This window comes from Bubalus bubalis, chromosome 4, assembly GCF_019923935.1.
Source record: "Bubalus bubalis isolate 160015118507 breed Murrah chromosome 4, NDDB_SH_1, whole genome shotgun sequence".
Taxonomy (NCBI): domain Eukaryota; kingdom Metazoa; phylum Chordata; class Mammalia; order Artiodactyla; family Bovidae; genus Bubalus; species Bubalus bubalis.
Window position 1 is genome coordinate 123839918 of NC_059160.1, and position 14845 is coordinate 123854762.

General features: G+C 37.9%; 1 protein-coding gene across 2 annotated transcripts in view; it reads left to right on the top strand.

The window, feature by feature from the left end:
- The window catches only part of TSNAX (translin associated factor X), a 37023-nt gene extending 26031 nt beyond the window's left edge, over positions 1-10992 (top strand). For both annotated transcript variants that reach the window (XM_006069661.3, XM_025284500.2), the window contains exons 5-6: positions 5468-5595; positions 9329-10992. In XM_006069661.3, the coding sequence (XP_006069723.1) occupies positions 5468-5595; positions 9329-9706 (506 nt within the window). In that variant the 3' untranslated portion in view covers positions 9707-10992. The remainder of the gene's footprint in view (positions 1-5467; positions 5596-9328) is intronic.
- The last annotated feature ends 3853 nt before the right edge of the window (positions 10993-14845 follow it).

The following is a 14845-nucleotide window of genomic DNA, read 5'->3' on the forward strand; positions in this document are numbered from 1 at the left end:
TATATCAGGCACAGAGGGTAAGTAGTGAACAAGGTAGTCATGGTATTGCCCTTCCAGCAAGGGATGGAAGCGGACATTTGTTAAAGATTGTTACGTTATTTAAATATTACAGCTTTGACTAATGCCACAAAGGAAGGGCTCATGGCACTAGGAGAACATATAACAAGGCCTTGACTTAGAATGTGGTGGTGTCAGGCAGTTTCTTCAGAGGTGCTATTTGATGGGACGTGAAAGGATTAGTAATTCATCAGGTTGAAAAAGAGGAGAGAATGGAATGAAGGCTGAGGGAGCAGCATACAAAATCCCCTGAAGTCAGAGAGGGCACAGTGTGGGTGAGAAACTGAAGAAAATCTAGCACAGAGTCAAGGAGAGAAGACAGAAATATGTGCATAAGTTATGTGCACACTTAGTTATGTGAGCATTCTATCTCACCAGACACACAATTCCCAGAATTCTCCAGGGAAGCAGAATCAATAGGACTCATGAGGTAGGGGGATGGGGCAGGTAGGTAGTAATTTATTTTAAGGGCTTGACTCACATGATTTGGGGGTTAGCAACTATGAAATTAGGAGAAGGCAATGGCAACCCACTCTAGTACTCTTGCCTGGAAAATCCCATGGATGGAGGAGCCTGGTAGGCTGCAGTCCATGGGGTTGCTAAGAGTCAGACACGACTGAGCGACTTCACTTTCACTTGCATGCATTGACGAAGAAAATGGCAACCCACTCCAGTGTTCTTGCCTGGAGAATCCCAGGGACAGGGGAGCCTGGTGGGCTGCCGTCTGTGGGGTCGCACAGAGTTGGACATGACTGAAATGACTTAGCAGCAGCAACTATGAAATTTGTAGAGCAGGCCAGCAGCCTGGAATTTCTTTAAAGAGTTGATGCTGCTGTCTTGAATCTGAAATCGGCAAGCTGGAAACCTAGGCAGCATTTCTCTACCATAGTTTCGGGCAGAATTACTTAGTTGGGAATCCTCATGCGTCTTTCTTAGGGTCTTCAGCAGGTTGGATGGGTGTTCCCTCCACCCCCACCCCTCACCATTTTGGAGGGGTATCTGCTTCACCCAGAGTCTTGATTTAAATGTTAGTCACATCTTGAAAGTACTTTCACACCCACATTTAACAGGTGTTTGGCCTGAGCACCAGATGAACCATCACATAGTGTTACCATGAGAGAGCAGAGAAGAGACTGGTTCAGTGTAAGTGATAACCTCCCTTCTGACTGATTTCCTCTACCTTGAACTACACACTGGAATTTGTACCCTGTCTTTCAAATCAGCTTGAGATTATAGGTGTACAGATAAAGTCATCCTTCACCTATAGGCTTACACTGGCTCATACCCATTAAACTGAGATAATGCTTGCTTGATGAAATCATTGAGCCTTAACCATAAAGCCCCAGGGAAGCTTGCTTGCACCACCTTCAACTGATAGAATCTTAGATGACAAGAACTTTGCTGCTTGTATTTGCAGCATTTAAAATACTATTTTTGTTCAACATGGCCCTGAAATGTAAGCCAACTTTAGGAATTTGGGGCAAGATTATGCCTAGAAATACTGAAGAAGTAGGAGAATTCAGAGAGTGTATTCAAACAATGTACTTTTGTTAAAGGATTTGTATGGATTTACATGTCCGTCTTTGAAATGTATAACTACATGAGTATAGTTATATACTATATAAATGTATAACTACCTGCCCATGGCATGAGTTGATGTAAATGGGGGTTGAAATTAAGCAGGTGCTTATAAACCATGTTAATGATTTTCCTCTGTATTCTAAGAGCCATGGAAAACTATTTAGGCGTTAAGCAGGGTGGTGATGTGGTCATTATTATTAAGCTGTTATTAATTATAGTTATTAAATAGGCAAAAAAGACTATTTACAAGACTATTAAAAACTCTGTGGTGTGAGAATGGACGAGAAAGGGGGGGAAAATAGATGGCGGTAAGGCCAGGATCCTCTTAGAATTGGCAAAACAAAGAGGGCTAGGTTTAGAAGGAATATTGTGAATTCATTGTTGATTATGTTGATTTTTGAGGTCCCTCTGATGGGATTGTCAAATATGCATTTGGATATATGTGATTCTAAACCAGAGATGTAAAGTTGGGAGATGGCAGCATTAATTGAAGCCAAGTATAGGTAATTTGTTGGAGAAGGAAACGGCAGCCCTCTGCAGTGTTCTTACCTGGAGAATCCCAGGGATGGCAGAGCCTGGTGGGCTGCTGTCTATGGGGTCGCACAGAGTCAGACACTACTGAAGTGATTTAGCATAGGCAATTTGAGAGCCTAGGACTGGCACAGACTAAGAAGACGTGGCCAGAGAGGTAGAAAAAAGGGGAACTAGGAAAAGATGCCATAAAAAGAACCAATGGGAAGCTTGTTGAAGCAAGGGAAAAAGTGGTCAAAATGCTGAATGCTGCTACATAATTAAGACTGAAAAAATGTCCATTAGATTCATTAACTGGCATAATTTTAAGTTAGAGCTGTTTTGGCCTAGAGATGTGCTCAAGCTGGAATGAAGTAGGCTGAGAAGTGTGAGATGTGGTTATTAAGAAATTTAACTGTGGAGGGGAGTAGAGATATCGGGCAATAGTTGCGAGGAAAGATCTGGCTTATGGATGGGAGAGATCTGAGTGAGTGCAAATGCTTACAGCATCCAGTAGAGAACATCAAGTGGAAAACCTCAAATAAGGAAGGGAGCATCTGTGTTAAGGTTCCTGCTAGGATTGCATCTTGATTCTAAGGACAGGCACCTTGGCTGGCCTTCTACGATGGAATACCTGTCTATAGTGTACTAGGGGTGAAGGAGATATAGTACCACTATTTATTTTTCTTAAGTCCCTATTGTAGTTATCAGTGTCCAAACAGGAAACAAACTGCATTGTTGTTCAGTCGCTAAGTTGTGTCCGACTCTTTGTGACCCCATGGACTGCAGCACTCCAGGCTTCCCTGGGCTTCACTATCTCCCAGAGTTTGCTGAAACTCACATCCTTTGAGTTGGATGAGATGTCCATCCAACCATCTCATCCTGTCACTCCCTTCCCCTGCCCTCACTCTTTCCTGGCATCAGGGTCTTTTCCAACGAATAGGGAAGGTTTAATATAAAGAATTGACTGTATAGGGGACTTCTTTATAAGAGGAAACATGAACTCTAAAGAGTACAGGAAATCAGAGGAGGAATCCACATCCATGGAAGGAACACATCTGGTGAAGTCCACCCCTGCCCCCAACTTACCCCATTAAAGTCATGGGCCATTGGATGGCTGAGATGCTGCGCTGATAGCATCAATCTCTCCACGGGGAGGTGCTGAACCATGACTCCTTGCCCATGGAGGTGGCTCACTGGGAACCACTCTCTGGGTCACAGAGAGAACCTGCCCCCAAGGAGAGGCCTGGTGCTGCTGCCCGCCTCCAGCCGCTGGCTCCCCACGCTTAGATGGCTGCCGCAGACTGGGCACACCGGGAACCAGAGCTCGTTCCTCCTGTGCTGTCCTTCCAGGGCCCTCTAGCAGTCACGCCTGATGTGTGCCAGCTGGCAAAAGAGAGCCGTTTGGAGGTGCACCTCCATCATGTGCATTGATAAAGCTGTGAGACAGTAAGTTGAGAAGTGGCACTTCTGTTATTGATCTTGTAAATTTTTTCCATTTTTGTGTTTATAATGATTGTAATAATGGATATCTTTATACATAAATCTTTGTGCACATATCTTCTTTAGCTCCCATTTGTAAGAGCTAATCATGGTAAAGCTGTTTAGTTATGCAATGAGTAAGTCTTAAGTTTTGCTGTTTGCTTTTGTATGCCTGAAGTATTTCTGGAAGGAAATGAGAAATATAGATTGTTGTTAGGAAAGGAAACTGGATTTTATTAACCTATTCCTAAAACTGAAATTTTACGAAAGTATTTTTATTGTAAATGTTAAAAGATGTTATCTGCTCTGTTAAACTCAACTGTATTGCTTCATTTCGCAGCATGTTATGGTTTATTGAACAAAGTGCTCTATCGTGTCTTGCTCTGGCAGCACCTGTTTTCTGACTTTACTTCAGCATCATTTGCTGTTCAGAATGAGTCAGGATATTTTCATTTAGTTATTTCCTTTTATTGCTGTAAGAACCAGGTCATCTATCTCCTTTTTGTCTTTGACCCTTTGCGTGGCACGTGATGTGACGATACGGCAGTGGTCAGCCTTCTGACACTGTTGCCGCCGGGCCTGGTTGTTAGTGTTAGCTACTGGGAGGTCATGTGAGTGCAGGACTGTGTCAGGAGAAGTGTTAGAAAGAGAACTTAAATACAGATGACCCTACCAGGTTCTGACATTTATCTGAACTTATTTTCCTCTTCCTATTTTTTACAATAAAGCCTTCAAAAAGAAGACCAAGTTTCTTAAACTGGCAGTAATGATAATAATTTTAAGAAACACTTTTTTCCCTGTGAGTATTACCTTATAGATTAAGACATAAAATAATGCTGAAAAGTATGGCTATAGAATTTGGTTGTTTTAAATAGCACTGTTTTTGACCTTTGCTGCTGCTGCTGCTGCTAAGTCGCTTCAGTGGTGTCCGACTCTGTGCGACCCCATAGACGGCAGCCCACCAGGCTCTGCCGTCCCTGGGATTCTCCAGGCAAGAACACTGGAGTGGGTTGCCATTGCCTTCTCCGTTGTGTGAAAGTGAAAGTGAAGTCGCTCAGTCGCGTCTGACTCGTAGCGACCCCATGGACTGCAGCCTACCAGACTCCTCCATCCATGGGATTTTCTAGGCAAGAGTACTGGAGTGGCTTGCCATTGCCTTCTCTGATTTTTCGACCTTTAATTCAGAGTGGACTCTGTAGGATTTACATTTGGTGCAACTGGTATTATTACTCATTAGCTTTTTTTTTTTTTAATTCAACTACTGAAGCAGAAAGGATTTAATTTGAAGTATGAGGAAAATGTTATTTTGAATTTTGACACTTTAACCTTCATTATTTACAGTGTTTTGGGTTTTTGACCTAGGAACATTTTAAGGAAGAGCCAAATTATCTTTAATTTTATCTCATGTGATTGTCTATTTTTGCTGCTTAAGGGAACAAAGGCTAATCTGTATAAGTTCTATTAAAGCCTCCCAGAATTTTGGTAATAGCCCTTTCTTAAATCCTTTAAAAAAGTATTTTTCTGAAAATCTTTGCCATTTCTCTGTAGGAGAGAGTAGATTTTTAAGACTAAGGGACTCATGAAATACAAGGAAGACCCTGAACACATTTCTGTCTGAGCCACCTTAAGTTCAGTCCCAGGAACGTGTGCTGTGTGCGGTGCTAGTCCCCAGCAGCTAGCCCCAGGTGGTGTGTTCTCAGAACCGAATCTCGGGCTGATGGAATAGATACCGTTAAGCTTTTGTTGAGCTAGATGATGATTAGTTTGAAGTTCTTTACTATGATCTTCTTACTAACTTAGTGGTTGTTCTTTAGTAATTTTCCTGTTGGTTTTTCAGGACTGCAGGAATATGTGGAGGCTGTCTCTTTTCAACACTTCATCAAAACACGATCACTTATCAGTATGGATGAAATTAATAAACAGTTGATTTTTTCAACAGAAGACAATGGGAAAGAAAATAAGACTGTAAGAATTTAAAATCATATTTCACATTTATTACATAATTTACACAGCAGTGTGATGATTGTAGGAGATTCATTGGCTTATAATGCAAAGAATATTGCATATTGTTCTTTCTAAAGTGTGATTTCATAGATTCCCAGCTAGGGAAATGGTGTTTCTAAATACATTAGTTAGTGGCTCAACAACTGTGGGTAGGTTGGGGGGAACAGTACCCTTTTATGTAAAGCATTATGGAGTGGTTATTGTGTTAAGTCCACTTTTAGTTTTACTGTGTATTTGCTGTGTGCCCTTTATAAACACTATGTCATGTAATCCTTTTATTAAACTTAGGAGGTAAGAATTACTACCCTCATTTGACAAAAAGGCTTTCACAGAGTTTAAGTAACTTATTGAGCCCTAGTCAAGCAAGTGCGACAGCTAACTTGGAAACCAGGTGTCTTGAATCCAAAGCCAGGAGCGTCCCTGTCACTCTTCCAGTGTTTCTCATGTGCCACAGGGACCCCGTGCCAGGCATCTACCTCAAAGGAGTGTTTTAAAGGATTTGATTTAAAGATTTTAAATTAGGTAGTATACAGCACATGCCACATAGGTGCCCAATAGTTAGTAGTCATTATAAGAGCCAGTATAAAGTTGTTATGATATAGTGAGAGATGTTAATCTAATCACTGAGTTCATAATGCTTGTATCTGAAATAGTGTAATTCATCTTTTAAATAAATACTGTTTTTTCCCCCCTGAGTTTCAAGACATAATATTCAGGCCATGAGATAAAATTTTGAGTATTAGATAGTCTCCTAAGATATTAATACACTTAAAGGTACAATTAAGCAGTTTTTTTCTTTTCTTTATTTTTCATCAGTTTTTCTTTCATTATTATTTTAAAAAAATCTGTCAAGTAGGCAAAAAGTGGAAGAAGGTATGGAAATCATATTTTCTTGAATGTTAATAAAATATTAATAATGAAAAGTGAGATAATTTGGCATGACAGGTGTAGCTTACTTCAGGGAAACCATATATTTTCTCAGTTTTAAAAATTATGTGAATTTTATTGAGGAAATTCATCTTGAGAAGTAAAATTCTTTCATATTTTTAGTTCATTTGGTAAAGATTGAATTACAGAAAGAAGTAAGGGGAGCCTATGTGACCCTGCTTCTTAAATATATTAGGCAAGTTACCATACTTTCCTTTCGATTCTCTGTAATTCAGAATGGAAGTATGAGGGCAAGAAGTTAAAGAGAAATGGGAGTAAATGCTCTATTCTGAGGATTTATGTAGTAAATTATTCTAAGATTAGGATGTCATAATCATACACATGTGTCTTCTCAAAATGTTAAGACCATGTTCATAAATAATATTTCCTTTTAGTGCTAGAGATTCATTTTGGTGCTGAAAATTCTGGAAATCCAATAGGGGAAGGTATTTTGCTCTGACTTACATATTGAGAGTAGTGTCAAACCATTTAATTCTTTAAAACTTCTTATGAAAAATTCAAATGCACAAGAAAAGTGGAGAGAATAGTCATACATGAACACCCATATACCCACTATCTGGGTTCAATAATTGTTAATATTTTGCCTTATTTGCTTCATCTAAATGTTTTTTGCTCAGTTAGTTTAAGTTATAGGTATCCTGATATTTTTCCCCTAAATACTTCAAGTCCATTGTGAAAAATTGCATTTTTAAGTAATTTTATTTTCCCTGGTTTCTAATATATATTATCAGTAAAGCAGAATTTATTTCCTTGACAGTTTGTTGATTTTCTTAACATGCTTTTTTCTTCAAAATCAACTTTTTAATTATATTCAGGGAACTCCTAATGATGGAAACAAAGAACAGTAATGTTTTCTTAAGCAAAAATTATTTGTATAAATGACTTATAAAAACGCCAGCCGCTTCCCCACCCCCCCCACCACTCCCACCATAATCTATGCTTTCCAAAAAGATGTCAGTTCTCTTAACAGTTAATGGAAATGAAATATAGCAGGTCAGACTATATTTGGGGAGCTGACTTTGGATACTTACCCAGTTCTAACCATTAACTAGTGATATTACCTGCAGTGTTTCTGGGATCTCATGTCTTATACTCCATATTGAGAAGATTGGAACATATGATGTCTGAAAAGTCCAACAGTGTTAGGAGTCATGTCCTGGGTACAAAGCAACCAGAATCATCTATAAGACCTAAATTTGACTCTGTCATTTGCTCACTTAATTCTCAGTGTCTCTATTACCTGTAGGTGAAGTTCTAATTTCTTATCGTGGCTTTCTCCCCTTGCTCTATCCCTTGTTCTGTCTTTCTAGACTCATCCCATACTACTTCTTACTTTAAATTTTACTCTAAAGGAATACCTCACTCGTTCCTCATGTACACAGCACAGTTCTCATCTGCGTGCTATTGCAGTTCCCTCTGCCTGAAATGTCCTTCAGTATAATTGCAACCCACCTAAGTCTCATCAGACTTTTAATAACAGTTCAGACATCGCCTCTTTCAGAAAGAATCCATTAGAGAGAAGTTGATGTGGAGAGAGGAGATTGGTGTGGTGACGGTAATGGTGATAGCAGCTAACATTTATTGAGTATTTACTTTGTGTTGGGCATTATGCCAAGAACTTGGTAAATGTTATCTCATCCTTAAAAATAAACCTCTGAGGTAGGTACTGTTATCCCATTTTACAGATGAGGAAACTGAGGTTTAGAGAGATGAAATAACTTGCCCAAGGGCATACACCTTATGAAGCAAGGTCCTGGAAGAGGTGGGAGGAGATGGGTCAAGGTCATTTGGAAGAGTTAACCTCAAACAAGAGGAGGGACAACTCATCATCTGAGACTGAAGGATAGAAGGTAAAGATGGATGTGGACATAAATAAGTTTTTTTGTTTTGTTTTATTTTGTTTTTAGGGATAAGGTAATTGAGTGAGCTTTTGCCAGGGGATCTGGCAAATAACCAGGCCAGTGAAAGTAGGCAAGATTGTTTACTGAGAGTGAAGAGGTTTGGGATCGAGTAAGGGGCTGAGGAGAAAAGTAGTGAAGGTTTGGAATAGTGTTCAAAGAGACGAGCGAGAACCATCTAAGAAATAAGTAAAAGGATTGGTGAGTAATTTGTAGTGGTACAAACGCTATACAGTTGTGATCATTATTATTATTTTTTAGTCTAGTGGTACTCAGTACTTGAATAAAGCACTAACAAGAATAGTTTTTAATACTGATTCAGGGTGTGTTTTTGCTGGGCAGGTGCAGTAGAAAAATAGGAGTCTGAAGAAACTGAGGAGGATATAGCAAGAGAGTGTTAGTGTTAAATCATGATGGTCAGTGCTGAGTGGGGACAGAAGAGAGGCCAGAAAGGGACTAAGTGACTGAGAAAATCATGACTGGATCATAAACCTGGAGGGCTTTATGATTTGCCATTTAAATATGTAAGCCATTGTCATGTGATGAAGTCATTAGGCCTTAAGAATATCTTTATTTTATATGTCAAGTGAAGTTGGAAATGGTTGATTTTATAATGATACAATATTAGATTTCAGAATTATCTTGAAGTCGTAAATTCAACTCCTTGCTGAGGGCATGAGTTCTTCTTGTAACATCTTGAATGGTCATTTAACAAAATGGATCATTTTATTTAGAGAAGATTAGTAGGATTGACTTGCTGTTGATTTTGTACCTTATATGTATACATAGTCACTCTTTTTCACAGTGTATTTTCTTTGTGTGTGTGTGTGTTTATTTTTTTTTACCAGCCTTCCTCTGATGCACAGGATAAGCAGTGCGGAACTTGGAGACTGAGAATCACGCCTGTTGATTACCTTCTGGGAGTGGCTGATTTAACTGGAGAGTTGATGCGAATGTGTATTAACAGTGTCGGGAATGGGGACATTGACACTCCCTTTGAAGTGAGCCAGTTTTTACGTCAGGTTTATGATGGGTTTTCATTCATTGGCAACACTGGACCTTATGAGGTTTCAAAGAAGCTGTATACTTTGAAACAAAGTCTAGCCAAAGTGGAGAATGCTTGTTATGCCTTGAAAGTCAGAGGTTCAGAAATTCCAAAACATATGCTGGCAGATGTCTTTTCAGTTAAGACAGAAATGATTGATCAAGAGGAGGGCATTTCTTAGGATAACATTACTCAGTTGTTTTTCTCTTAAGAACTCCTAAGAGAGACCAATTTGTAAGACTGTTATTTAGTATATCATTTGACTTTATTGTGGCTTTAGAAATGTTTTCAGTTGTACTTGTTTTAAATTGTATACAGGCTGTACATAAAATTACCAAAATGAATCATTTCTTATATCTTACTCATGAAAATTTGCATACAGATGTGTTTGCATATATGCCTATTTGAATTTTTGTTGGCTAAACTTCGTCATTTATCTTTGTTAAATGTGAACATGCTTCAGAGTGCACTTTCTGCCATACCTGTTTTAATTTACTTTGTGTGAATTTTGGAGTGGTAATGTTTAGTGGAAGACATTTATAGTTTAAGTTGGTGATTTTTTTAATATATAGAAAGATTTCTTAGTTACACATCTGGACTTGAGTTTCCTATTTAAATTTCTTGGTAATATTGTGCCAAGCCTCCAAAATAGGCTGATTCCATAGAATAAAAATTAAAATTATTATTAATGTACTTTAATTCTATGAGGTATTGTAGTGAGAATTCATACTATATTCTGGCTAATTTTAGGTCATTTTGAATCCATATGAAACAGCCTTCCAGAAAAATTGACAGGTACCCAGATGTTAGTTTCTATATTTAATTTTTGTCCTTTATCACAGAAAGTCTGATAGAGAATTGGCACTAACATTGTAATATTGCCACTAATGTTTGAATTGAATTATATAATTGCACACACAACTGAAAAGCTAATGATTATTTAGTAATTTTTCTTGTTATTATATTTCATTAGGCATGTTTGGAGGCTTTCCTATTCTAACATCTATAAGAAATTACATCTAAATATTATAATGAAGTTTTGAAATCTTTGAAATATTAAGTTAACCCAAATCTTTATAGTTGTCCAGTTGTGTTAATTGATACATAAAAAGTTGCCAAAGAAGATTTATCACATACAATTCAGCAATAAGACAATTGTCAACACAGTTGGGAATAACAAGTAGTATCACTAGTAATAGAAGCAGCCTCACTAGTAATATTTAGAATTGGAGTTTGCCTACTAAAGTTAGCTGTAGATTATTCCCTGTGGTGTGAAACTGACTTGAGCATGGCACTGTTGGCTGACAACTAGACATTTCCTTTTGGTTTTGTGAGTTTTGAGAGTCTAGATATTGGATTTTATTTTTGGAAAGATTAGCAGCTCTGTTTGCAAGGGCTTATTCTTGGAAAGTGTAATTTTCCAAAAATTATCACCTAAAGGAAAATAAAATATATACATGCCTAATAGACTAGGTTTGTTTGTTGTTTATTCTGGTGGTAGTATGTATTTTTGGTTTCCCTATTCAAAGATACTGAAATAGTTTTATTACATATTTTTGTTTCTTTTGCCACTTGAAGTTGATGGATATCTTATAGATGTTTAAAACTGAACTCTTTGAATAAAATATTAAAATATAATAGTTTAGCTTATTTTTTGATCAGTTGAGAAATACTTCATCAAACTGTTAAGAATTTTTAGCCTTAACAGGAAACTTGATACAGACTTGCTTAATATAGAGATTTATGATTTCTTAAAATGGGTCCAGAAGTAGTGAGAGTTTCAGGAAAGACACTCTTTCACCTCTCATTGACCCAAACTGGGTCACTTTCCTATCCCTTTAAACCAGCTGGTGGAAAGGAAGATGAGATCACCTTAATGTATCAAAGTGTCCATTATATGAGAGAAGAGTGAACACAAGGAACTGAATTAGGGTGTTAGCATCATAGGGGAAGGGGAAATGGCCTTTGGGCTCATAGTCAGCACCATCTGCTACAGGTGGATTGGTGCCATGGCTATTGATGCATTTCTACGTTACATGTTATACTAACACAGTAGGTGTTAGGCCTGGTTGGTAGAGCATCTCTAAGTATATCCTGAATGTCTCTCAGTTTTAAAATGGTTGCTCTGATACCATCACCTGTGATAATGTTTTTCATCTTTATTATAAAAAGAAGCTGGTTCTAGGTAACATGGCAAGTTCCTGAAAAATTCTAAAATAAAATTGGGTATTTCTTTCATAAGTAATTGCTGCATGTATTAAATCAGTGTTTTTTCCATAATAAAGATTACAGAACCCTAGGGCTTTTTGAAGGTGCCTCAAAGAAAGGTGTTATTTAAATGAGAGATTGATGAAATGGATTAAAAGACTTTATCCAAACTCTCTGCTAACTGCAAAAGACTCACTTTAGATTGAGACTAACAAATAGATTAAAAGAATGGGAAAAGACATTCCATGCAAGCAGTAACCAAGAGAGCTAAACAAATAGACTTCAACACTTTTTTTGGCTAGAGACAAAGAACAACATGGAATGGTAAAAGGCTCAATCCATTGGGAATACATAGCAATCACAAATATATATATATATAAAACAACAGAGTCCCAAAATACATGAAGCAAAATCTGAGATAACTGAAGGGAGAAATAAACAGTTCAGCAGTAATAGTTGGATAATTTAATACCCAGCTTCCTATAATGGATGGGCAGACAAGACAGATCAGTAAGGAAATAGAGGACTTGAACAACACTGTAAACCAAACTAGACCCAGCACCATGATTGTGTACCATGACCACACTGTGGAATTCCGTCTCAGGAATGCAAGGTTGGTTCAACATGAAAATCAGTACATAAACCATATTAATAGCATGAAGAGGAAAAAAACATGACGCATGTCAGTAGAAACAGGAAAACCATTTAACAAAATCTGACACCCTTTCATGACGTAAACACTCAACAAACTCACAGTAGAAGGGAAATTTCTCATCCTGGTAAGTGCATGCATGCATGCTCAGTTACATCCAACTCTTTGCAACCTCATGGACGTATGTAGCCTGCCAAGCTTCTCTGTCCATGGGATTCTCCAGGCAAGAATACTAGAGTGGGTTGCCATGCCCTTCTCCAGGGGATCTTCCCAGCCCAGGGATCAAACCCAGGTCTCCTACCTTGCAAGCGGACTGTACCATCTGAGCCAGCAGGGAAGCTCCTGGTAAAGGGCATCTGTAAAGCACACACCATTGTAATGGTGAGAGAACTGAAAGTTTTCGCTCTAAGATAAGGAACAAAGCAAGGATGTCCAACATTGTACTGGAGGTTCTAGCTAAGGCAATTAAGCAAGAAAAAGAAAGGGCAGATTGTAAAGAGGTAAAACTATCTCAATTTGGAGATAACATGATATTATATGTAGAAAACCTCTATAAAAAATCCTTGAAACCCCTCAGACCATTAGGACTAATTAACAAATTAAGCAAGGTTGAAGGATACAAGCTCAGTATATAAAAATCACTTGTATTTATATACACTAGCAATTAGAAATCTGAAAATCAAGACAATAATTGCATTTACAATAGTATTTTTTTGTTGTTGTTTAGTCACTAAGTTGTGTCTGATTCTTTGTGACCCCATGGCATTACAAAGAATAAAATATGTAGAAATAAATTGACCCTAAGTGCAAATTGTACACTGAAAGCTATAAAATGTTGCAGAAGAAAAAGGCAGCCTGTGTTCTTGGAATTGTAGATTTAATATTGTTAAGATAGCAATACTCTGCAAATTGATCTGTAGACTCAGTGCAGTCCTTATCAAAATTGGAACTTCACTTTGCAGAAATAGAAAATCTGATCCTAAAGTTCATTTGAAAATTCAAAGGACACAGAATAGACAACAAAATCTTTGAAACAAAGAACAAAGTTGAAGGATTCACATTTTTAAAAATTTGAATCTTAAGACAAAGGTACAATAATCAAGATAGTGTAGCATTGGTGTAAGAATAGATACATAGAACAATGCAATAAAATTCAAATTCTAGAAAGAAATCCATATATCTATGGTGAATTGAATTTTTAATTAAAGATTTTATTTCTCTGGAGCAGTTTTAACTTCACAGTAAAATTGAGAGGAAGGTACAGATATTTTCCATACATCCCCTGACCCACAGGTACCTCCTGTCATCCCCCAGCAGAGTGGTTGGTGCATTTGTTACAATGAGTGTGACTACATTGACTTGTCATAATTGCCCAAGGCCCATAGTTTATAATACAGTTCACTTCTGGTGGTGCACATTCTGTAGGTTTGAAAAAGTCAATAGATTTTGGACAAAGGTGTCAAGACTATTCTGTGGGGGAAGAATGGTCTTAAAAAAATGGTGCTGGGACATCTGAGCATCCCTTGAAAAGAATGAAGTTAGATTCTTCAAATTCTACAAAATTTAAGGGCTTTCCTGGTGGCTCAGTGATAAAGGATCTTCCTGCCAATGCAGGAGACACGGGTTCTATCCCTGGTCTGGGAAGATCCCACATACTTAGGAGCAAGTCAGCCCATGAACCACAAGTATTGAGCCTGTGCTCTAGAGCCTGGGAGCTGCAGCTACCGAAGCCTGCATATTCTACAGCCTGTGCTCTGCAACAAGAGAAGCTATTGCAGTGAGAAGCCCGTACACTGCAAGTAGAGAGCCCCACTTGCTGCAACTGGAGAAAAAGCCCTCTCATCAACAAGACCCAGCACAACCAAAATAAATAAAAATTTTTTAAAAATTTAAAATAGAGCAAAGACAAATATAAAAACAAAAACTGTGAAATCCTTAGAAACAGGTGTACATTTTCTTGACCATAGATCAGGCAATGGTTTCTTAGGTCTGACATCGAAAGGACAAGCATCAAAAGAAAAAAAATAAATTGAAACATCCATCAAAAGAAAAACTTAAGTGTCAAAGGACACTATCAAGAAAGTGAAAAGGCAGCCCACTGAATGGGAGAAAATGTTTGCCCATCATTATCTGATAATGGTACAATGATAATAGATAAATGCATCTAAAATATATAAGGAACTCAATATAAAGTGACAACCTCATTTAACAGTAGGCAAACCAATTGTAAAGGTAGTTTTGTAAAAGTGACATGCAAATGGCCAGTGAGCACAGGAAAAGATGTTAAACATTAACCATTTCATGTGTGTGTACTCAATTGCTTAGTTGTGTCTGACTCTGCGACCCCATGGACTGTAGCCTGCCAGGCTCCACTGTCCATGGAATTTTCTGGGCAAGAATACTGGAGTGGAGGGAAATGCAAATCAAAATCATAAAGTACCACTGTACATTCAGTACATA